Below are 25,821 nucleotides of genomic sequence, written 5' to 3'. Positions count from 1 at the left end.
AGGAGAAATGTCGCTAAGCGACATTTCTCCTATTATCAAGCTTCACGCTAACCCAGTTAGAGACACAAAAAGCAGCGCTAACCACGGTTAAAGCTGATTTTTTACATCTGCTTATTTTCAGACTTAGCCATGTAATCCAATGGGAGGTGGATTACATGGCTAAATCCACCCTGGGCTATCAACAAGGATATCCCTATCCTTGTAATTTTATTGCTGCATTACCAGCGATAACCTCCCAAAATGCCGCTATCGCTGGATTTTTTATCGCCTAGGCGGTTAGCGTTGTTAATAACGCGATAACCAGGCGATATTATCCAGCGTTAGCGGGCGTTAAAAAAATTAACGCTAAGCGCCCTTAGCGTTAATTTTCCCTGTTCCTTGTTTATATGCCCCATAGTGAGGCGCCTCTGGATTGAATGATGCTCAAGGTAGTTTTTAGCTGAAATGGCACTAGATTCACTTGTGACTAGTGCTATTCCAGGACATCTGCGAGAGGAAAACACAAACATCCTTACAGAAATGAGCCTGACCTGTCATTTAATCTGCCCCATTTGTGGCTAACCTTTGAAGGTGCCATTCTGGTAGCAGCTTCCTCATAGGTGAGTAGAGGTCTGCTGGTTGCCTCTGTAGGAAGCAGTGTTAGATGGACAGAGGAAGGGTGTCAACTGTTCCTCATTGTTTCGAGGCCTCATCTCTTTCCTTTCCCTCATATCCTGTCATGCATAATGCCAACCCTAGACTTTTTCCCCTTAAACTCATCTCTAGGTTGGCATGGTGGAGCTGTACCTTCGAGTGGTGAACACACGAGATGCTGACATGCAGGCCATGGCAGAGATTGACCCTGGAAATGCAGCGATGTATCAGTACCCACCACTGGTGAGTGAAACCTTCTGCCCTCTGTTTAATTTTACCAATGTTTACTCTATGTTTAATTTTACCAGTGTTTACACTATGTTTAATTTTGTTAGTTGCTGGAGAGCGTACTAAGTCACTTCTACCCTTATTGTGATGGTTGACTTGTTTGACTGGGTTCTTGAAGCTTCAGTGCCCAGAACTAGACCATAACTTGGATCCAACACATCCGTGGCCACTCCATCCTATGCCTCCTGCATATCACACCCCTCAATCACCTTTCCCCTATAAATAGGCTGGGTATCCTGTTCATTCGCCTTTTTTCACTCTGTCTGTATATACGTCTAGATCTTTGAGAGTTTCTAAACTTTTCGCTGACACTGTCTTTTTTTGCACCACCTCATGGATGGAGCTGTCTCAAATGATAACTTCACATAAAGCTGGACTTGGTGAGAGTGAGCTCTTGGCATCCAACCCTTACAAGAACTATCTACAGCCAGGGGTCCTGACAACTACCTTCTGTTAGATAAGACTGCTAACAGAAAGCAACCACCCATCTTTGGAACCTGCCTCCAGAGGTGAAAGATACCTCTGTTGATGCTCAGCAAGACACACTAGACATGGCCTTAAAAGTTCCAGAGACCGCACAGGTAACAGGGACTCAGTATGGACCAATGAGTTTGGGGGGTCCCCGTAGTCTTCCCAAGCCCCATCTTAATATCCAGCTCATCCTTTCTCTGACTGACAAGTACACCACCATCAGAACCAACCTCTCCAACGGCATGGCAAACGTAGCCGACTGGATGAGTTCTAACTGCCTGAAACTCAACTCTGACAAGACAGAAGTGGTGACCTTCTGGAGCAAGAACTCTCCATTAGACTCCACATTTTGGTCAGCAGAGCTTGGACCCACACTAACCGACCATGCCAGAAACCTGAAAATCATCCTGGATGACAACGTCCACATGACAAGATATGTCAACGTGATCAGCTCCTCCTGTTTCCACATTCTCCACAAGATGTTCAAATGGCTACACCTGAGCACCAGATGCACCGTCACAGAAGCCATTATCACAGGCATATCAGACTATGACAACGTACTCTATGCCAGTATTTCCCAACCATGTCCTACACTGACTCCAAACCATCCAGGACGCTGCAGCAAGACTCATTCTTGACCTCCCATGACACACCCACGTCCCAGCACACCTCAGAGAGCTCCACTCTCCCACCCCAGCTTTTAACAAAATCAGGCCTAGCCTCCACGAGTAAGCATGGGTTCCACATTCCGCCCCAACAACACCTTACAAGATGGCGGCCACCAACGCCGGACCGCCGGCATACGTACACCTCACAAGATGGCGGCCATGTACTCCCTCTTTGGATGTCTACTATGACGTTCTAGTTTCAATCTGTCCGCAAAACCAGCCCTCCGTCTACTACACTGGCTCCCAGTGAAAGAACGAGTTATGTTTAAAGCTCTCTGTATAGTCCACAGATCCTTGCAGGGGACTGGTCCTCCTCTTCTCTCGGCGGTAATTAAGCCATATAAAGCAAGGACAGAACTTCGCTCTAATGATCTCCACCTAGTCAACATCCCTAGAATCAAACGAGCCAGAAGTGGCGGTAGACTCTTTTCTCTTAAGGCCGGCAGGCTTTGAAACGCTCTTCCCCTCCACCTATGGAAAGAGACTGTCCATCTTGCCTTCCGGAAACAACTCAAAACCCTCCTGTTCCCTGAATTCTGATGCTCCATTGGATCATGAGTTCTGCCTAGCACTGGGAGGCCTTCTGGTAGCCATGCGCTTTACAAATGCCCTTTTCATTTCATTTCATTCCATTCATTTCATTTCATTTCAATCAGCAGAACTCCACCAGCTCGCGCCGGATCGCCTGTAGTTTTAAGGAGCAGTTACGTGGCAGCTCACTAGCTTCCGGACACCGGCAGCGAGTGGATAGGTCTGCCGACGTACTTCCAAATGAGCAAGCGTGAGTTTTTTTCTAAACATTCTCGGCAGCCTCAGTGCTCCTTCTCCTCTATCTCCTGGCTCCAGTCTGACATGGCAGTTGCCACCACAAAACCTCCCCAATTCACGCATTTTGTGCTATGACTGTGGCAAATTGAGTACGTCCTAAAATCCTGTCTCTCTGCAACTCCGCCAGGACACTAGGAAATTCTGAGTGTCAGGTCTGCCGAGAGTCGATGATGAAATTTACCGACCCTAAAATGGTGAGTCTGCGTGCTCTTCCACTAATATGGTGGCTGTTCCACCATACCTACTTAAGAGCCATAAAATCACCAGTGTGCCTTGCACTCATGTGGCTCCCACTTTTGTTTTTAAGTCTACTCCTCTGTGTGTTTTTAGTATGTTATTTTCCATGGGGACACTTGTGTTTTGCCTTTGAAATGTATTTGACTGCATTTATGTACTTCTTGTCTAATACATGTTGTTCTTGTTTTATTAGGTTGATCATCCATATACAGGTACCTCACTATAGGTTGGTTTATTAGGGACACATAACCAGACAACCATCCACTTTGTAGATAGCTTTAATCTTCTATATTGGTCCTGATGAATCACTGCGAAATCCTAGGACTATTAGGCAAGAAACATGTTGACCACTTGACAGTGCGCCAATTTTGAAACATTATTTCAATAGTGCGCCACTCTGTTTTTAACCAGGTTGGAGGCCCTACTGATTAAATTTGTTCTCTCTGAGACTTCCAATTCCTGTGTTAACAATCACTCGGTTCATTCAGCTGCACTCCTTCCATCTACACACATAGGTTCCTCACCCACACGGCACCATACTGAAATTTGGAATAAAAGATCTCCGCCAAAGAGCCCCTCATAGGGTGCCCGTCAGGTATTGCAGTGCCGATCGGACGAGGATCATGCCCTATGATGAAGCATGACGCCCTAAATTTCCACAGGAGGAATTCCCCGTTCCCCCTGTAAATCCATGAGGACTTGATGACCACCAAGCCCTCCTGTCCCCCTTTATTCATGGCAGGAACTGCATACCTTCCTGCGTAGCTCCACTCACTCCCCATCCAGAAACACAGCCAATTGAAATTCCTCACGTACTCATGCAAGGCATTGCACAGCATCGGACCAACATACCTGAACAACTGCCTTCACTATCACCAGACACCTATGCTCAGCCACACTCTAAATTGCACTCTCCCCCCTCCTCCCCCCCCCCCCTCCCCGCAGCCACAAAAGCAGAATGGGAGGCCGAGCATTCTGAATTGCCCCCAAGACCTGGAATTATCTCCCTCAACACATCAAGACCTCCTCCTCACCTCACTTTTTGAATCCCGCAAGAAGTTAAAATACCTGACTCTTGGATTAGCTCTGTGGGACGAACATCCTACACCCTAGTCCTGTGCCACACACAAATTCAAGTACCTGGATAACCTCATGGGTAATTTGCTGTGACACACACATTCTAATAACGTAACAAAACATACCAAATGACTGTGGTCTCTAATTCTAGGGAAAGACACTGGTAGCAATAAGAAAAGAATTGGAAGCAAAGAAGCAACACTAAAAAAGCCTACATTATTTAGAGAATTGAGGTGCAGCCTTAGTAGGGAGGAGACCCACACAGAGGGGTGAAACTGGCAACGTATAAGAGCTTGTTGATGTGTATATTTATGTATGGATGTGTAATTACATGTATGATATTAGGTTGTCCAGATTTCACGCTGTTCCCTTTCTGCTGTTCATTCCTTTCAGAAATACGACACATTTCCTGCCTCATACTTCTGAAAGGTCCTGGTGCTCTAGCTCCAGCTGATTATGGCCACCCGTTTCCCAAACTTCCTAGCATGGTTCATCTGCATTGTTGAGAAGGCTACGTCAAGTCCCTCAAAAATAATCATGGCTTTACCTCACTTTAAATCATGTTAAATCCCTCAACAAATCTTTACTCTTAGTTTCCCTTGAAAAACTGAGGCAGAGAAAGAAAAAGGACCACAAAATCGTACCAAACCCCCACCGTACCATGCTGCCCAAGACAGTCAGTGGACAAAGCCTCTCTGAAATAATTAGTACCCTTACGCCGTCCTAGGCACTGACTTTCTCTGGACTGATGGTTATTATCGAAAATATGAGGACCTGAGAAGAATGTATCATGACTGACCCAAAGAATAGGAACTTGCCTATGTAGTCCTCATCTGATTTCAGCAGTAGAACCTTTTCCCTTGTGGTGGGTCTCTAGGGTGTTGAGATCCTAGGCACATGGCTACCCCAATGTGTCCCTCTTTCTGACACATCTTCAGCTACTAATTTAACGCTTGCCTTGTAGTCCAGATTTGCCAAGGCCATCTCTGGCCAAGCACAGGGTCTTCCTTAACCTCTCTTTTTCTGCCAACTTTGCAAGCAGAGGGTTTCTCAAAATCTGGGTTTGACCCATATCCTTGGCTTGGTTGCCACCTGTGCCAGAAGTCCATCATCTTTAAGTATCTCTTGTGTCAGACATATGTTTGCCTTATTCAGTTATACTGTGATGGGCTTGCTGAAGGGAATCTGCCTTTTAGTGACTTGTGGCTTGTCAGCGTGCAGCAACACGCCAACCTCTACCACTTTTAACTGCTCCAAAACATTCAGAGCCCAAACTACATCTGACATGGAGTAACCTTCCTTCTGTTCGCTGACTTCAATGTGAATATCTTCCTTCCTATAGGAAGAACAGTCAAAAGCTTTAAAGAAGAGGGTTCAAATTTCTACTCTTCTGCGATTGTCAAGATAGTTAAAGCATTCACGTCAAATCTCACTTCTCACCCCAGCAGAATAACACCACTTATTATTTGTCGGCTAAAATGTACACTATGGATCCTACTAACTTTGTGCTAATTTACTTTTTTATTTGGAGCAAAAAGTCCAGAAGATGTTAAAGTCATGCATAAATTCTGCTGTTATGTATATATAAAATAGTCCCCCCATGCATTTATTTCTGTTTTAGTAAAGATTGTCTTTGCTTTTTTTTGCAGATATCTGGTCAAATTGCTCTCCCTGCGGCGAATGTTCCACCACAGCGTGCTGTCTATCCCTATCATACTTCCCTCTCTCTTTCTTTCCCGTACACTGACTATGTCGACCCCCCTCCTATTCAGGATCAGCTTAGCCAGCATAAAAGCAACCAAAGGTGAGAAATCCCTTCCCAGCTCCCTCATCCTAACCCATATCTTTAGATTGACATTAACCCAGAAACCATACCATTACCCCATACCTAACAGTTATGTATACCTTAACTCGCAAACCTAATCTTACCGCTTACCACACCTCGTTCCAGCTTTGGCCGCCTAATCTAATTAAGTCTTCAACCTAACACTCTTGCGCACTTAAACCCACAGACCTAACCTTAGCCCGATTCACCACCTTAATCCTGACCGTAACCGCCTACCCTAATCATAGCCTCCAGCCTAATCATCTTGCACGTCTGAACCCGCGATCCCAGATTTATTCCTAACCCCACCTTAATCCTACTTTAGCCTCCTGCTCTAATCATAGCTCCCAAGTAAACCCTCAAGTAACCTTAACTTGCAGACCTAAACTAACCCTTATTCCTAATCCTTAGACAGACGTAATTGCAACTAGCCCTAACCAGCCATTTTAACCCAACCTTCGGCCAAAAATCTTAATCCCCCTCGTAAAGCTCATTGTGCGGCCTATCCCTAACTCTAGTAGGACCCCTTAGCCCACTGTCACCTACATTTATAATCCAGTCCGCCCAATGGTCCCAAACCACGATTTTATGTCTCTATACACACATCGTCTCATTCCACTCAGTAGCCTTTATTCTAAGCTTCCTGCTTCTAGTCCCAACTTCGACTTTCCTTCGGAGAGTTCCGTGAGGGGAAATACGAATAACAGCATTTGGTCCACCTATTGGGCACTTCAGCACGAAGAGAAATTGTAAATACGAGCCCACATTGTTGGAGCTGGACATATGCCAAAGGAATGTACTCCTCTATAAGGGGACATTCCAATCGAAGGGGCGATAAATATACCTCAAAGTGTGTGTCCTCTTCGTATAATGCTGTGACATCATTTGATGGATAAGCCATCCATCATCCTTACGTCTAGCTACCCATCTCAGCAGAAGCAGGTAGTACGACGGGCCAGTGTTTCATATATCCTGTACTTGCAAAAGAGATTAGAGCATGGCATATTCGTTGTGACAATAGTATCAGCAATCAAACAGTGTAATGGCACACTCGGATTTGCTTTATCCCTTTTCATGGTGTGCTGTCCTTTATTGTTGTATTTAATGCAAGTGTTATTGCAAGCATTAATCATCAGATTGTACTTTGAAGTTTTGTCTATGGAAGGAAGTATTTTGGCAGAATATTTGTTTATTAGCTTAGCCTTTGTTTTATAATGGCAAATTGTGATGTAAAACATATTAATAAGTAATGCATTAAGATGTTGTATAATATCAGTTTATAATAATGTATTAAATAACAAGAAGCAATGTTCAATAAAGGGAGTTGTTTTTATTTACAATGGGCAAATGGGATGATATCCAGGACTTTACCAATCTGCTGTCCTTCCTCATAAATAGGCCCCTTTTGAATAAACAGCATGAAAGTTTCCTTCAGAAAGAACTATGGATGGAGGTTCTTGTTGCAAAGGACACATTTGAACTGTATTTGATTGGCCTCAGGTTTCTGTTTTGTTTCATTTTGCCTTAATGTTATGATCCATTTCATTGACTCCCTATGTTCCCCTCCATTTGATTGATCTCTGTGGTGCATTCCATGGTCCATCCCTTATGCCTGGCTCTCAATGTTCTAATACATCTGTCTCTGACCCAGTTCATTTGGCCTCCAAAGTTCTGTTACATTGGATTGGTCTCAGTGTTTTGCTGTGTGATTGGCCACTAGTGTTACAATTTGTTTGATTTCTTAAAGTGTACCATTGGATTGAGTCATCTGTTTGCTTTACTTAATCTTAGTGCCCCGTTCCATATGTCTTGCCTCCAATTGTTTCAGTGTCCCGTTTGATTAGCCTCAAGGGTTTTGATTTATGTGTTTTTTTAAAGTGTTAGGTTTGTTGGACTCCATGGTGGCCTTCTGTTTGATTAGTCAGAGTGATTTGTTCACTTTCATTGGTCTTAGTGTTGTGTTCCATTTCAATGGATAATGTTCCTTTACCTTTGATTTGCCTCTATGCACCCTTCTCTTTCACTGGTCTCCACTTTTTCCTCTGCTTGATTGTGCTTACTGTTCGATCAATTCTTAGGCCTGTGCGTTTCCTTCTCTTTGATTCTGTTAGACATCCTCCTTCTGTTTCTCGTCTACAGTTTAAGGGCACGTGGTTCTACTTTTCTATCCTTCTTCAAGGGGCAGAATGCACATATATTGAAATCATGAGAAGGCAGATCTTTGGAAGAATTTTATGAGCCAGACCTTACCATTGAAGGCAATCAGAGGCCCTCTCGTCTGACAGATCTCAAATGTTAGAAATCCTTTAATAAATCTTTATGAAATGATTGTGTTTGTACTGTATTGTTACACTGTGTATAGAAGGAGTCCTACTCCTGACAAGGTGAAATACATTGCAGACTGATCTCATACTACTGCTTTGGGCTTGTTCGAGTGGAATGGTGGCCTCCATGAAAGGAGTTATAGTTGTGCTGTTATTGTGTTTTATATCGCTGTGCTTCAGCGTATGGCCTAATGGGAAAATGAGTACAACACAAGATGATTACACATAATGGGTATTGTGTTTGATTAGAAGGAGATGTTCAAGGCACTGTGTATTGTTTTTAAGGCACTCAGTCAAGCTGGTCCTGATTTTCTGAAACATGCCTTTCAGTGGTATGTGCCTGGAAGAGATCTTCGTTCAGCTCAGGCTAAACTAGTTACTCCTTCCCGCTTTAACAAAGCTAATTGGGGAGGTAGGAGCTTTTGACATTGTGCTGCTAGGGCATGGAATGGTTTGCCTCTCCAGCTTAGAAATATCACCGAGCTCCTTCCTTTTAGGAAACAACAAAAAACTTGGCTTTTTATATAATCTTCTTTTTTAGCATAATGGCTGGCTGATCTCAGGAGGGTAATTGCATAGCGCCAGGACACCTCCGGGTAACAGAGCGCTTTAGAAATCTTTTTAACATAACATAACATTACATATGGGAATTAAGGTATTTAACAATAGGCTAATGGGCTAATTAATATCAACAAAATCAATGCCCTAGGGAGTGTGCGTCAGTGTTTTGCTGTTGTGCACAAATGGTAGAGACAGGTCATAATATGTCACTGTGTATGTGTACCAGTGGCTATGCATACAGCAGTGCAAAAGAGAGTGAGAGATCGCTTCAAATCTGTAGGGAGATATGGTTACATCTCTTTTGTCATCCGTACCTTTCTTGTTTCTTGTTTCAGTTTTGTCTGCTGGTTTGTGGGGCAGTAGAACATCTGCTGGGGAGAAAAAGTTTTTTTTCACTTTCTGGAATTTCAGTTGGTCCTGAATTCTTGCTTTTGCCTTGAGAGAATTTCATAGGTTTGCCGTTTGTATAGAGAAGGAGGTCCGACCGAGGAATTTCTTCTGGATGGAGGGATGTTGACCTCAGGGATGAGTCTAGAACAGAAGGCATTCTACTGGGAGTGCCTTAGTAGTTTTACCCAAATGAAGAACAAGCCTTTTCATAGACCACTCTGTGGCCAAAGCAGAGTGCTTTGAAGGCAGACAGAGCATCTGGTAGTCATTGGAACTCATATCTAGACTGGTGTGACACGGTCCTGTATGCATCTTGCTGCCACATGTTGCATTGTTTGCAATGTTCACAGTAGTAAGAGTGGGACTGCTTAGTAGAATCCATTCTTTGTTTATTCACGACAAGACGTGACAAGGGTGATTATGGCGTGGAGCTTCTGTGAGAATCCTTGATAAAAGAAGATGCTTCTTGTTAATTGATTGTTGTGGGGGACCATGATCGTTCTCTGATTTCTTAGGTCAGTCAATATTGCTGGTGGTTGGCCTAGTTCCGGGAGGAAGATGGTTGTAGGCTGGTAGTTCTTTTTTCCTCTGGAGGTTAGAATCGCTGTTTTTTGGAAGAGCTTGTTTAAATTGGTTAGCCAGCATCCATTTCTCTAGGAGCAGTCTAGTTCTGAGTTGTCAAAGACCCCTTCTTTGGGGGGATTTGAGTGTTGTCATCTTAGTTGTAGCAGGTTAAACTGAAAGGTTTGATGAGGTTAAGAACCGGACTGATACAGAAATTGAAAAGGAGGGGTGAGATTATCGAGTCTTGAGATACGCCAGCCATAGGGTTGAAAGAAGCCGATTTAAATGGTGGCAGCAAGATGATGCTGGTTCTGGCGGGGCGGTAGGAGGATAGCCCGTCTAGCATTGTTGCTTTGAGGTGAACTTCTCTAGACCGAACAGGAAGGAGTGGAGGTGCACTGTGTTAAAGGCAGTGGCTGGGTTTAAGGGTAGAAGTGCACCAACCACGCAGCATGATCTTCAAGTTGTCCCAGATGCAGTTAAGGCTGCCTCTTCTGGACGGTACCCTGTCTAATGTTTTGAAAGTAGGTTGATTTCTTCTATGAATTCACAAATCTTTTTGAAGACAGCTCTTTCAAACAGTTTTCTTCAGGATATGCCAGTGGGTTTTGGTTAATGAGTATTCCAGTCTGATCTTAACTTGTGTGAGAATATCTGTTTACTATACTGTGTGTACGCCAAGCCATGGCACTATACAACAATGATCATATTAGCCTGTATCGACTAGTCTATTGCTTTCAGATAAATCAGCAGCCCCCCCAAAACAGAGAGCTTTCATACAGTTAACTGAAAATGTCTGACCTTTGTGTGTTTGGCTTAGTGCTTCATGTGATAAATCTACAGCCAATCGGACTGGATTTACACAAGACTTGGCATTAGCTTCACTCACATTGTGCTCCTTTTTTGGTTTGTAGTAAAGCTATTCAATAATTGTTGAAATATAAACTTTTAAAAACTATCCTGTGATGGCTTTAAAGGGTTAACACCTTGGTATAACTCTGCTGGTTTACTTTGCAAGTCATGACACGCCTGACATAGGTCTTTAGCCATGCGCCACGGAGATTGGACAGCCTTAGCGGGTAGGTTGAATGGTTTTGAATTGATTGGCCACTGGATTGTTATGTTGATATAATCAATTGCACTGCAATTTAACATATGTATTCATTTATAAATAGTTTTATGTGAATTTATTAACCCATTTCGCATTGATGTAATTATTAGGAGGAACAATGTATTTTTTTCTATGTTTATCGCACTGTGTTGGGATGGGACATTGAAATGGCTGCCAGAGTCACAATTGCTTTGTGATAAAGGTAGATTTTCTGAATTGCATCAAGTCCGCTGGGTTACCGAAGCTTGAATAAACTTTCAGTGGCCGCTGTGTTAACTATGCATCAATAAGCTCCCATAAATGCTTACTCCTTGGAGCGATACAACCTCCTTTCAAGAATTGTTGAATATCTGAAGGTCTGTCTACCCTCAGTGGTGCACCCACCCAAAAAAGGGTTCCACTTGTTGTATACCCTTTCAGGCTTAGAGTGTCACATGCCGTTTGAGATATGATGTCATGTAATATGTCATGCATGGTTTAATATGTGAAGTTATAAGCATTGCATGGCAGGGGTTCAAGTTATAGTCAGCTCAGTAAATTATAACTGGTGATTTTCAGTGTTCTTCTGTTGAAAAAGATAGTTTTTATATTATTACAAAGCCTAACCACAATGTCACTTTCACCTTTGTTTTTTCAGTAAATTTGTAGTTTTTTTTAACCTTAGATTATATATTATTATCATACCGAAATATAAAGCTACTTTAACCTTTTTTCTGTGAATTTCTCAAGTTTTTATAACGTGAAGTAAGATCTTATTACCATACTTAAATATAATGTCATTTTAACTTTTGGTTTGTTCAGGGAAATTCTAGAAGTTTTTGGTCATATTCATCCAACTCCCTCTCTGAGCACCTCTTTTGACCACGTGCCATAAAGCATTATGCTTCGGTCAGGCCCTGTGTCCAACCCGCGTGGGAGGCCAACTCCCTCGCCGAATCCTTGTGTCCTGTAATGGCAGCCACAACATTTCTGTAGATGTTGCGGCCAGCCAATCAGATTCCTTAGTACAGCGGGACAGATCACTCTCCTGGTACAGGAAAAATCCCTCATAATGGATCAGATTGCTCTATGTTTTGAATTGACGGTACTACAGGTGCAATGCAGTGCTCCCGCAGGACCAACTGTCCAGATATCATTAATGTGTGAGCCTTATTTTCTCAAAAACATTTCAACAGATTTACACCAAATCACAAAAAGCACGTTTTCTGTGTAAAGATCTAGCTGTCTGACAAATTTAGTGGAATTCTATTCAGCCATTTTTCTAAACAGCTTCTTAAAATTCCTGTGGGAAATTGTATTGGGAACATGTGTTTTAGGACACAATTTTCTCGGCTTTCACTTGACAGATGACCCTGAAACTTTTCACGAAGGAGCTGAGGTGAAAGAACGTTTTTTGGAAGAGTTTGTGAAGATTTGTGAAATCGTTCCTGAGTTATTAGCAAAACAAAAGTGCTCTTCCTATTGAAACTCTGACCTAACTATAACTACCCACAGTTTTCCTTCAAAAGCACTGACACCACAGACTCAGTTAAAACTATAACATTTATTTTTCACTTGCTTGTTGTTACGTGTTTTGACAGGATCCCCTGCCTTGTTCACACACTGAGCTCCATTGCTCCCCTCTCTTTGTTTGGAGCAGCCAGTCACATGGTATTACTGACATAGACAACATACTACCAAACTGCATTCAATGCAATTTCGTATAGGTTAGACCACAATACAATTCTTATGGAAAGTTCATTTTAGGTTACATGGTTTCTTTACACTTTCATTCTATCGTTCAAATAGTTGGGTTTTAAAAAAAAATATTTCTTCTTTACTTTTTTTAAACTTTTTTTCATTTTAACTTGTCTGTGCATGCGATTTTTGTGCATAATATTTATGTGAATACAATTTTAGCAGTATGTCAAAGTGTAAATTAATATAAAACAACACTATGCCCAATACTCCCGGAAATCAGCTTCTTTCTAGGAACCCACTCCGACATTCATCTTGTTATTTCACTAGTGTGAAAATTTAGCAAAACATTAATGCCATTAGCCAATCTACGATCCATATGACCACAAAATTGCTCCTTTGGAGAAGTCTTGTCATTATTTTATCTAGCCCCCTTTTATAAATAACAAATGTCAGGTTAATTCTACATATCCTTTTTCCCTGAGTGTAAAATTTCGAATTAAAGTGCAAGAGCTTATGTGCAAAAATGCTTTGAACTCATTGCCCTACCCTTTGGCTCTGGTTCATACCGATAAAGTGCTTGTACTGATTCATACTGCAAAGTGTTAGTGCTTTTGCAAGTCATAGCATCGGTATTTCACTCATGGGATATTGATTAAATTCCAATATCATCCTGTGCCAAGGAGTGTTGGTCTTGTGAATAATGTCTTCACCCAATACAAGGCTATTTCAACAAATATAGTACTGTTTATGTCTAGAAAAGTGCAAGTGCTATTGTAAACAAATTCCATCCCATCTAAATAGCCAATTATCTAGATGTAAACTGCCAGTACATAGTCCATGACTATTCCTCACTCTTGAAATAACTTGCTCATATCTACTCCCTGGACTGGCTGGGCTTTGATTGATGCAATTAATTATGACTCTCCCACTGTAGTTTTTTTTTAGGGGCTTACCACACGTATTTCCGAGAGTACCCGTGCTTGAAAAAAACGAAATTGGAAAAATTAAAATGTGAATTGTGTAAATGTCTGAAAGCATTGATTTCATGCAGCACACCATCTTTGTGTATCTTTGTAAGGGTCAGCAATCCGGGCAGCCTGCCCCTTCAGTTATGGACGTGCATATCCTTTTCTGAATTGAGACCTTATATATATATATATACACACATATGTATATATGTCTATTGTCGGACTTGGCCCTTTTTGCAGGGTCATCCCAGAACTTTTTGCCTTCCTCCTGTATTTTTTCGGACCTGTTGTTGGTGGTTTTATGACTCTGGGCACTTTGCCACTGCTGATCAGTGCTAAAGTGCAAATGCTCTCCCTATTAATTGATGTTATGGATTGGTGATTCCATGATTGGCTTATCGATTTACTTGTCAGTCCCTAGTACAGTGCACTATGGAATAGGACACTAAACCGCGCTCGCATGCATGCTGCGCTGTCTTAATTGCCTGCAGTGTGCCATCTGGTTGGGGGAAGGGTGCCTCCTCTCCCTCGTCCGGCTGCTTGTCTTGGGGATGCGTGTTTCCTTTCACTTTGTCCTACCTTTTAACTTATATTGGGCAAACTGCAGGTTTGTTCTTTGCTTCCTGCCGCAATTACATATTCACTGCTGAAGCCACACAGGAGGCTGCTCAGAGGATTTACAGTGCAAAACCTCTCGTATTATTCAAAATAGCCAGCTATTTACATTGCAAATGCAAATTTTTATTTCATTTCAAAGTATGCCAGTATTAGCATAAACAAAGAAATTATTTTCACGAAGAAAAGGGTGCAGTACCACAGGCTGTCCCTAGGTGTCCCTGGTCCTGCACCCTTTCCTTCGTGAAAGACATTTCTTTGCGTACTGGTGGCATACTTTGAAATGGAAACCAGCTATTGACATTGCAAATGCTAATTTTTATTTCATTTCAAAGTATGCCAGGATTAGCATAAACAAAGAAATTATTTTCACGAAGAAAAGGGTGCCATACCACAGGCTGTCCCTAGGTGTCCCTGGTCCTGCACCCTTTCCTTCGCCAGAGAAATTTCATTGCGTACTGCTGGCATACTTTGAAATGGAAACCAGCTATTGACATTGCAAATGCTAATTTTTATTTCATTTCAAAGTATGCCAGTATTAGCATAAACAAAGAAATTATTTTCACGAAGAAAAGGGTGCAGTACCACAGGCTGTCCCTAGGTGTCCCTGGTCCTGCACCCTTTCCTTCGTGAAAGAAATTTCTTTGCTTACTGCTGGCATACTTTGAAATGGAAAACAACTAATTAGCATCTGCAACGCCAATCGCTCACATTTACACAATGCTTCATTTAGGATTCATCTCCACCGAGGGAGCATGTCTTTCTCTCCACTAATTAACCTCTGGAGTTCCATTATTTTACGATTATTTCCCGTTGTCTGCATGTTGGGATCTCTGATCACACAAGCCATCCATCTGCTCCCTATGTTTGCGGTTTCCTTTTCTTCCCTGGATTATCTAAATGTATTTGATCATAACCGCTAATCCTAAAAAAAAAAAAATAATACGCAAAGAAATTCCTTTCACGAAGAAATGGGCGCAGTACCACAGGATGTCCCTAGGTGTCCCTGGTCCTGCACCCTTTCCTTCGCCAGAGAAATTTCGTTGCGTACTGCTGGCATACTTTGAAATGGAAACCAGCTATTGACATTGCAAATACTAATTTTTATTTCATTTCAAAGTATGCCAGTATTAGCATAAACAAAGAAATTATTTTCACGAAGAAAAGGGTGCAGTACCACAGGCTGTCCCTAGGTGTCCCTGGTCCTGCACCCTTTCCTTCGTGAAAGACATTTCTTTGCGTACTGCTGGCATACTTTGAAATTGAAAACAACTAATTAGCATCTGCAACGCCAATCGCTCACATTTACACAATGCTTCATTTAGGATTCATCTCCACCGAGGGAGTGTAATGATGCTATGGGCAGTGTATGCTTGCTGCTCTTCCCCAAATGACTTGCAGGAGGCTGTATAAGGAATATAGATGCCTTTATTCATATGTATAAACTATTATCCGAGAGAGCGCTGGGCAACACGCTCCGATCGCCTTCTCTCGCGCCGCGCTACTCGCGCATGCGCAGTAGCGTCCAATATGGCCGCTACACGCATTGCCGTCCTGACGTAGTGCGCGCCAACTAGACCGCGACACTACATATCTCCCCCTTTTTATACCACCCAACACAATATACCCCGACCAGGTGGTCAGTCCATTTCATAGTCTCTAAACTTGGATGGTCTCACCACAGCTCTCCCCGCCCGGGTGTGTCTTACCGGTGTGGAATGTCCTTCTCGGCCTCCTTCTGCGACCGGGCCTCCATTCGTTCCTTCCGGAGTGCCCTGGCCCTCTCTCTCTCCTTTCTCATCATCTTCCCGGGTCCTTTCCACCGGGGGCTATCCGTCCGGTGTGTCTCTCTCTCCCTCCTGTTCTTCACTCATGTTCTCTCCGCACTCTCTTTTGGACGTACCTGCGTCCCTTGTCGGCCCTTCCGTCGGGGTTTCCCCTTCCGTGTCCTCCCGGGGCCATTGTATGATTTTGTTGCACTTGGCCATGCGATCGTGAGACCACACGTTTCCGTCGCTGAGCAACGCTGCCCGGTCGTACACTTCTTCTACTCTTAGGGGTGGGGAGTACTTGCTTTCTCCCTTCCGCTTCAGGACTGCCAGCTTCACTCTGACCCACTCCCCTTTTTCCAACGCCGTCTCCTTCACCCTCTTGTTGCGGTTGTAGTGTTCCGTATAAATGCGTTGTGCCTTCTCCAGGTTGTGTTGCACCACCGCTGGAGACCATTTGCTGGTGATGGTCTTCTCCTGCCAAGCAACATTGTCTCTGGTGAAGGGTTGCCTTCCTCGTAGGATCTGGAAAGGACTGTATCCCGTACCGGTGGGGGTGATACGGTATGCCCATATCGTGCTTTGCACTTCTTTCTCCCAGTCTTTGCCCCTCGTGATGGCCGCTTGTATGGAGCCCATAGGCACCCTGTTGAACCTTTCTACTTGTCCGTTGCTGGTCGGATGATATATCGATGTGTGCCGAAGTAGAATGCCATTCCTGTGTGCAAACTTGACCCATTTGTCCGAGGTGAATTGGGGGCCATTGTCACTGATTATGGTCCTGGGTATGCCTTCCCTGAGGAACACTGCCTTGAGGAAGCGCAGTATTTCGTCCGTGTCCATGATTTCGTTGATGTGCACTTCTGGCCACTTCGAGTACTTGTCTACTAACGCACAGAGGTATTTGGGGATCCCCTGATCGTCCAGTATAGGCCCGAAGATGTCCACTGCGACCTCTTCCCATGGGTTACTGGGATTCGTGAACTTCCCTAAAGGTGGTCTCATAGGCTTCAGTATCTTGTCTGCTCCTTGGCACTGCACGCAGTCTCTTACGTGCCTCTCTACTTGCATGTCCATTCCTGGCCACCAGTACGTTTGTTTAGTCCTGGCCTTCGTCTTCACGATTCCCAGGTGTCCTTCATGTAGTATGGATAGCAGATCCGGTACTATGTTCTCCGGTGGTACCACTCTGTTGCCTCTGTAGACGAACACCCCGTCGTTCCCCACCGACAGCTCTTCTCTGACCTCGTAGAACTGCCGGACTTTGGGTCTTTGTCGTCTCCGTTCCGGCCACCCTCGTACAATGTACATCTTGATGTCGTCCATATCTTCATCCGCCGCATACGCGTCTTTCCACTCCTGCCTGCTGACGGCTTTTTCCGGGTCGTCTGTCAGGGCTACCATCTCGTCTTCGTCTTCCGTGCCATTGGTGGCACTGTCCATCGCTGACGCCCTGCTGAGGTAGTCTGCTATCTTGTTTCTCGAGCCCGGTATGTACTCCACGTCGTACCGATACTCCAGGAGTTTCAGCGTCATTTTCGCAATCCGGGGAGTGGCACTGGCATGACCATCAGATGTCAAAACCTTCACTAGGGGCTTGTGATCCGTCTTCACCTGAAATCTGGTGCCCCACAGGAACTGACGGTACTTTGCCATGGCCCATACCACAGCCAGCATCTCCTTCTCGATCACACTGAACTTTTGTTCCGACGACGTCAACGTCCTGGACGCGAAGCTGATTGTCTCTGTCCCTCCTTCTGGTCGTTCTTGCATGAGCACCGCTCCTAACCCTTTGTCACTAGCGTCCGTCATCAATATGGACCGCCCCTGAGGATCGTACCCATGCAGCGGGATCGCTTGGCTAATTTCCCGTTTCACCGTGTCGAACTCATCTTGCGTCTCTTCAGTCCATACAAACGCCGTCTTGTCCCTCGTGAGTTGCCTCATGTGGTGAGTTTTCGTGGCGAAGTGGTGGACGAACTTGCTATAGTATTCCGCCATTCCTAAAAATGACCGTACTTCTTCCTTGGAGGTGGGCGGAGGTGCGTCGCAGATGGCCTTCACGTTCCCTTTCTTCGGTGTTATCCCCTGCGCTCCTATCTCATGCCCCAGGTACGTGACTGATGTCATCCCGAAGTGACATTTCTCCCACTCTGCCGTCAGGCCGTTTTCCTCCAGGATCTTCAATACCGCTTCCAGCTTCTTGTCATGGTCTTCCAGCTCAGTCCCCATTACTAGGATATCATCCTGGAAGTATTGCACTCCCTCGATGTCCTTGAATAGGCGGGCCATCAGCTTCTGGAACACCGCTGCTGCCGAGGCTAGACCGAAGGGCATGCGGCAGAACTGGTAGCAGCCAAACGGCGTGATGAATGATGTCAGTTTCTTGCTCGTAGGATGCAGCACTACCTGGTGGTATGCCGATTGCAGGTCGATGGTGGAGAACCATTTCACGCCTTTCGTGCGGGCCAACATTTCCTCTATGCGTGGTAAGGGGAATTTTTCTACCACGATGCACTTGTTTAACTCTCTGAGGTCCACACATAGACGCACCTTGCCTGACGGTTTCATGGCCACTACCAGAGGCGCCAACCACTCCGCGCTGTCGATGGGTTCGATGATTCCCCCGTCTTCCAGTCGGTGGAGTTCCTGTTGTACCGCCTCTCTCACCGCAATCGGTATGTTCCTTACTTTGTGCGCTACCGGACGGGCATTTTCTTGAAGGACGATCTTGTGGGAGAACTTCTCGAGTTTCCCGATTTTCCCGCCAAAAACCTTCGGGTGTCCACTCTGCCATTTCTCCGCAGTCGACTCCTCTCCGTCCAGGGTCACCATCACCTGGGTGTCCCCTCCTGGATTCAGCTGTACGCCCAACTCTCCTTGGTCCATCCAGCCCAGGACTGACGGTCCCTTCTCCGCGACGTACAGTTTGCAGTGGGCGCTTCGCTCTTTGAACTGGAACAGTAGCTTCTTGAACCCTACCATCGGGATGGGTTCCCCTGTGTAGGTGACCGGTCGAATGTCGGGGGGTTCTAGCTGTGTGCCCCATGTGGGTCTGAATCTCTCGTTCCACACCGATCTTTGGACGATCATGTAGGGAGACCCAGAATCCGCCACGATGGTGATGCCTACTCCTCCAATGAGCATGTCACACTGGGGCTTGCGCGATCTCCTCCCATCGATGCCCAGCACCTGGTCCTCCACACACAGGACTTCATCGTCTTCCTCCAGACCCTCTGCTTCTTCTCCTGCGTCTTGCGCCACAAATTTCACCGCGTGTTGTCTCCCTTTCCTTCGGCATACTTTCTAGTAATGACCGACCAGGCCGCAGAACGCACACTTGGCTCTGAAGGCGGGGCACCGTTTGTCGTGCGCTGCGTGGCTCGAGCTTCCACATCTGTAGCACCTCACCGTTTCTCCCTTTTCTTGCTTCCATGTTTGTCCTGGTTTGGCTTTCCCTTTGGGCGTTCCTCTGTACTCCCCCGGCGCCGTTTTTCCTCGTCCGTGCTGGTCCGCGTCGTCCACCTTATTAACGGTGAGTCTGGGGGCTTGGTCTCTCTTTGCTGCCTCCGCACAGCGCTTGGTCAGTTCTGCCCTTTTCACTATGGCGATCACATCTTTCAGCGTCGCATCCCCACTCGCCCACAGTTTATCTTGCACCGTCTTGCTTGTCGTGTGCATTACGATTTGGTCCTTGATGAATTCTTCCTGTAACCCTCCATTCTTGCACGTTATCGCAAGTTTCCGCAGCGCCGCCACGTAGTCGTCTATTGTTTCCCCCGCTTCTTGCTTCCTCTGCTGGAAGTTGTAGCGGTCGATAGAGGTGCACACTGCAGGCCGATAGTGGTTGTCCAAGTCTTCAATGGCGTGTGAGAACACGTCCGTGTCCCCTGCCTGTCTGGCGACCGGTGTGAGGTTTTGAAACACCCGTATTTCTTCTGGTCCCAGATTGTGTAAGAGTATCCTCTTCCTCCTGGCACTGGAGAACGCCTCCTCGTTCTCATCTTCCAGCGCTTCTAGGTAGTTTTTGAAGTACTCCCTCCAGTCTTCCCACTTCATTTGGGGTTCTCCCGGACGTGGAAGGAACGGGATCGGCGTCGTTAAAGCTGATGCCTGTGCACTCATTTTGGCTTCCACCTGTTTCCTTGGGCTACCTGGCGCGTCTGTCCCCACTCCCCTTCTTCGGGTTCATGGGACTGCGTTAGAGCTGCCTGCGCCGTCGTCACCCGATTCCGCCAGGGTCTCCACTGCCGTCCTGCGGTCCGCCTGCGCTGTTCCTCCGCTTCGTGGCCGGCACCCTCACTGCCCACGTGCCACTCTCTGGCGTCTATCTGCCACTGCCGCGCTCTCCCGGTGCGTAGGCGTCTGTCCTCGACCCCCTCGGTCCTCTTACCGCGTGGGGTGACGTCCCTCCTTGTGGGTACTCCTCCCTGAAGCAAGTCGGGGGCACCTTCCTCCTGGTTCACGCAGGGTCCTCACCGGCCCAGCCTCGTCGCCACTGTAATGATGCTATGGGCAGTGTATGCTTGCTGCTCTTCCCCAAATGACTTGCAGGAGGCTGTATAAGGAATATAGATGCCTTTATTCATATGTATAAACTATTATCCGAGAGAGCGCCGGACAACACGCTCCGATCGCCTTCTCTCGCGCCGCGCTACTCGCGCATGCGCAGTAGCGTCCAATATGGCCGCTACACGCATTGCCGTCCTGACGTAGTGCGCGTCAACTAGACCGCGACACTACAGGGAGCATGTCTTTCTCTCCACTAATTAACCTCTGGAGTTCCATTATTTTACGATTATTTCCCGTTGTCTGCATGTTGGGATCTCTGATCACACAAGCCATCCATCTGCTCCCTATGTTTGCGGTTTCCTTTTCTTCCCTGGATTATCTAAATGTATTTGATCATAACCGCTAATCCTAAAAAAAATAATAATAATATGCAAAGAAATTCCTTTCACGAAGAAATGGGCGCAGTACCACAGGCTGTCCCTAGGTGTCCCTGGTCCTGCACCCTTTCCTTCGCCAAAGAAATTTCATTGCGTACTGCTGGCATACTTTGAAATGGAAACCAGCTATTGACATTGCAAATGCTAATTTTTATTTCATTTCAAAGTATGCCAGTATTAGCATAAACAAAGAAATTATTTTCACGAAGAAAAGGGTGCAGTACCACAGGCTGTCCCTAAGTGTCCCTGGTCCTGCACCCTTCCTTCGTGAAAGAAATATCTTTGTGTATTATGCTACTGCTGGCATAATTTGAAACGGAAACAAGCATTTGCAATGCAAAAGGTCTCGCAATTACCCTAGTTTGAGCAATTGGCATTGTAAATCACAATGCCTTTTATTTATGTTTTGGTTTTTGAAACATAAATGAAACACAAAGCCATTTACAATACCAATAGCTTAAACTTGCATAAATGCGAGACCTATTGCATTGCAAATGCTTGTATAGCGCAGTCATCCCTCCCCTCCCTCGCAAAATCTGGGAATCGTCATCTCGTTATCTCAAGCGGTGCCTGGTAATTGTGTGCTTATATTATGCGAGACAGAGGTCGAGCCACTCAGAACTGTAAGCTGCGGCCAAGAAAAACTCGAGTGCTTTGCGGCTTTACATCTCTCAACACGCACCAAAATAATGCAGGCCAGGAGGGCGCCCTCCAGAACGCACAAGCACGTCAGAGGACTTGAACATTAGTTGACCTGCCACAACATGCAGGGAGAAGCGGGGTGAGGGCCAACACTGGGGAGAATGGAATGCTTTCAGAACACGAGAAAAGAGTAACGAAGAGAAATTCTGATTTGCAATGGAACGCTTGGGAGACTTAAACTTGATATGCTCGCAGTCCCTGGAAGACCTAAAGTCGGCGTTTTGCTGCTGCCAGCAGCACCTGTACCCTGTCAGGTCATCAGGGGTTGAGGAGCGGTGGGTGCCCTTGAAATAAGACATGCCGTGTGTGACGAGGTCTGTGTGGGCTTTTGCCGCGCCGTCTGCAGTGACGTGCCTGGTGACACGCAATGACAGCTTAAGGTCAGTCACCACAGCAGTGGCGGAGGACTACTGGAGCTGGCAGGTCTACCAGCTGCGCCTAGCCCGATAGTCAGCCCAATAGTCACAAGCATTTGCAATGCAATAGGTCTCGCATTTACGCGAGTTTGAGCTATTGACATTGCAAATGACAATGCCTTTTATTTTTGTTTTTAAAACATAAATAAAAGGCATTTTCATTTGCAACGTCAATAGCTCAAACTCGCATAAATGCGAGACCTATTGCATTGCAAATGCTTGTTTACTCTGTGTGCAACTATCCCGCAATTTTACTCTGCAAAAACGTTTACAACACAGGGCTTTACAACGCAATCGGTTACAACGCATTCCCCATTCCAATGCAAATACTATTTTAACTCCACGGGGGAGTTACTTTGGGGAATGCGTTGTAACAGTTTGTGATGTAAAGCCCTGCATTGTTAAAGTTTTTACAGAATAAATAATTGGGGTAATGGCATGCGGGGTAAAGCATGAGGGGTAAAAGATGTTTCCCGCACTAGGTGTGCCCAGGGCCTGTAAATCAAATGCTGCTAGTGGGCCTGCAACACTGATTGTGCCACCCACATAAGCAGCCTGTAAATGTAATTCAGATCTGCCACTGCAGTATCTGTGCGCAGTTTGATACTGCCATGTCGACTTGGCAAGTGCACCCACTTGCCAGGCCCTAACCTTCCCTTTTCTTACATGTAAGTCACCCCTAAGGTAGGCCCAAGGTACCCCTGTGGGCAGGGTGTAGCGTATGTGAAAGGTAGCACGTGCCCTGGTGTGTGTGGCATGTCCTGATAATGAAATACTGCCAATTTAGTTTTTCACTATTGCAAGGCTATCTGCTTCCATAGAATGGAATGGGGAGTTTGCTTATAACAGCTTATAAGCCTACCTACCCCTGAGAACAAGGTAGGAAAATAAAGTTTAGTATGCCTGCTCCCAGAATGTTAAAATGCATCTTTTAGTGAGGGTGATTTTTACATTCTGTGTTTGAAAATGCTACTTTAAGAAAGTAGGTTTTTTCTTGCTTAGCCATCCAGTGTGCCTCTGCTAGGATGTGTATTGACTGTCTGGCTTTGGACTGACAGGGGCTGGGGATGTGCAGTGGCTCTAGAGAGTCTGGATGAATCAGTACTAGGCTGAATAGGCATGGTCTGCATTTGGAGTGGTGGGAGGAGTAGCACCTGCACCTGAATAGGGCTGTGCCTGCCTTCCACAATGATAGCTCCACCCCCCTGTGGTGTGTCTGGAGCCAGGGCTCACATTGACAATGGAGGTTGTTGTGCACTTGCAAAGTGCCCCCAGAATTGGTTTGGGCTGGGCTCAGAGCCCTGGGTCAGGAGAGAACAAAGAGATTTACTGTATAAAAAGAGGGGCCCAGACCCCAGACTGTTAGATCACTTCTGGGAAATCAAGAGGGAACTTTGCTAAGGAGAAGAGCTGGAGTAACTGAGGAGGAATACTTCCCCTGTGCTGTTTGCTGTCTGGGGATGGCCTGCAGTGCCTACCTTATGCCAAGGAAAGGAAAAGGACTTTGCTGTTTACTGTGTCCCCTGCTAGAGGAAGATCTCCAAGGGCTTGAAGCTGAGCTTGCCTCCTGTTCTGAAGTCTCAGGGACACAAAGACTTTACCACCAGCTCCCCTGAACCTCCGTGCGGGAGTTCTGACCTGCTAAGATGTACCTGCTGTTGTTTCGGACCTCTGGAGGCTATTTGCCGCTGGGAGCTGGAAAAGTAGCGCAATCTCGAGAAGCGCAATGCATATGCACCTGTTTCTGAGAGATCGCTGAAGAAATCGTCGCAGCTACTGCCCACGGCTCAAGAAATTGCCAGACGTCGCATTGAGTGCACCGATCTCTGAAATCCGAGATCACTGCACCGATTCCGACGCAAGGCCTGGGGTGCGACTGCAAGAACCCACGCATCGTCCTGGATCATCGCATTGCATCGAGGCGCCAAGTCTGTCGCATCGTTGGGGGACGCTGTAGGAAACCAAGGCATCACTTCCCCATGCAGTAAGAAATCGACGCATCACCTCCTCTCTGGTAAGGAACCGTCGCATCACCTTCCCTGCGCAGCAGTAAGGAACCAACACAACACCTCCCCCGGAGCAAGGAGCCAATGCATCATCTTCCCTGAGTGTAAGGAACTGACGCATCACCTTTCCTACGGCCCATTTTGTTTGTGTGCGTGACGCATCCAAGGTACTTTGTGTGAAAAGTGTTGCTTCTGCAATTTGCTTTGAATTGAACTATTTCTGCCATTTGAAAGTCATATTTTTATTACTGTATTGTGGGTTTTTGTCGTTTGGTCTTGTTTTGGTTTAGATAAAGATTACTTATTTACTTTACACACTGCCTCTGAGATAAGCATGTCTGCTTGTGCAAAGCTACCAAGGGGATTAGCAGGGGTTATTTTAGAAGTGTATCCCCATGTCCCTGTTTGGACAAAGTTACCTACCTCTGCCAAACAGAGACCCCCATTTCTAACATCTATGTATAGATCTCACCTTCTCACCTTCATCAGTTGCATACAATATTAGCAAGATAGTAGTCAGGGCACTCAGTCAGTCTATCTTATTCCCTCTTTCTTTTTCTTTCTCCTCCCTCCACCCTCCATCTCTTCCCCTCCTGCCCCCTTTCTATGCTATTTCTTTCTATTCAGGAGGTGACTTTTAGGGGCATCAAGGGACAATATATGACCAACCTCTAAAAGACTAGTGGGGCTTAAACAGAGTTAGTCACAGTCTAAGATGCATTCACCTGTCGTTGGCAGAAGCCTGCCAGAAGGTCACTTAGACCTATCCGCCTTTGGTGAACTCTCTACCCTGGCTCTGCATTCTCTTAGTTTCTCCTTCTCCAGCACTTGTTCACTCCTTCTCCTTTCTTTACCAACCCACCACTCCCCTTTACTTTTTTGCTCTCCCTTTTAGCATTGGTCCTGCTCTTATCTTCTATCTCTTCTGTGCTCATTCCCCCTTTCTTCCTTCCACTCCAGACCCCCATTATTGGTCTACTTTTACTTTCCCTGCTATTGTTATGCTTAGCCTCTTCCTTCCTTCCTCTCTGTCATCTCTCCTTTTTCTCTCTTTCTTTGTCTTTCTAAAGTTCTTCTCAGTTTGCCATCATTGTTGGTCCCTTGCTCTGCAGGATTTCTTTTACTCTCCCCTTCGATCTGCCACTCTTCTTTCTCTCTCTCTATACTTTTATGCCTCCCATCCTTTCCCGGTGGCAAGCCCCAGTGATTGGTACATGCGCTGTCAACGCTCCTAATCAGTACTCCAGGTCCCACGACAGGTAAAAATACTCAATGATCTTTGTTCCTTGTGAGTGTGGTTTTAATAAGTTTCTATTTTCTTCATCATGCTCTAAACTAGTTGTCTGGGTGATATTGCCCACTGGGGTGAAATGTAATATATTGTGAGTTCACATATAGGAAAAGCATTTATCAGATCCTCTGTGAACTCAGGACAGTCTCAAGGTAAACTTCATTGTGTTCAGCATTAAGGGGGCATTTCTAATTTCCAGTAATGCCTGAAAGAATCAGTTTCAGATCAGGTGAAGCTCATCACCGTCGACTGAAGCAGACTAGCTACATGAATTTGTTGTGCTTTGTTATGTTCTTGTTCTGTAAGCAAAGTTGTGTGTTGGGTCTTGATATATTGTTGTTGTCAAATGAGGAATGTGTGTTCTTGTCTGGTATTGTTCTTTTAGAACAGAAGTGAGTTAAGCTCTGGTCTTTTGTTCTTCTTTAAGAAGGCCGGTGTGTTGTGTCCT

The 25,821-nt window shown here is 45.5% G+C and overlaps 1 protein-coding gene across 2 annotated transcripts in view; it reads left to right on the top strand.

Moving 5' to 3' along the window:
* Nucleotides 1-25,821, top strand: part of CCDC17 (coiled-coil domain containing 17) — a 507,736-nt gene that overhangs the window by 218,706 nt on the left and 263,209 nt on the right. The window contains exons 13-14 of one of the 2 annotated variants that reach the window (XM_085602872.1): nt 766-876; nt 5,852-6,006. In XM_085602872.1, the coding sequence (XP_085458998.1) occupies nt 766-876; nt 5,852-6,006 (266 nt within the window). Of the gene's footprint in view, nt 1-765; nt 877-5,851; nt 7,079-25,821 lie in introns of those variants that run through there. The other variant, XM_085602873.1, reaches the window with a different exon arrangement.

The sequence above is a fragment of the Triturus cristatus genome, chromosome 4_2 (assembly GCF_964204655.1).
Source record: "Triturus cristatus chromosome 4_2, aTriCri1.1, whole genome shotgun sequence".
NCBI lineage: Eukaryota > Metazoa > Chordata > Amphibia > Caudata > Salamandridae > Triturus > Triturus cristatus.
The sequence above is the reverse complement of the archived record's forward strand: the minus strand, read 5'-3'. Positions and strand labels throughout refer to the sequence as shown.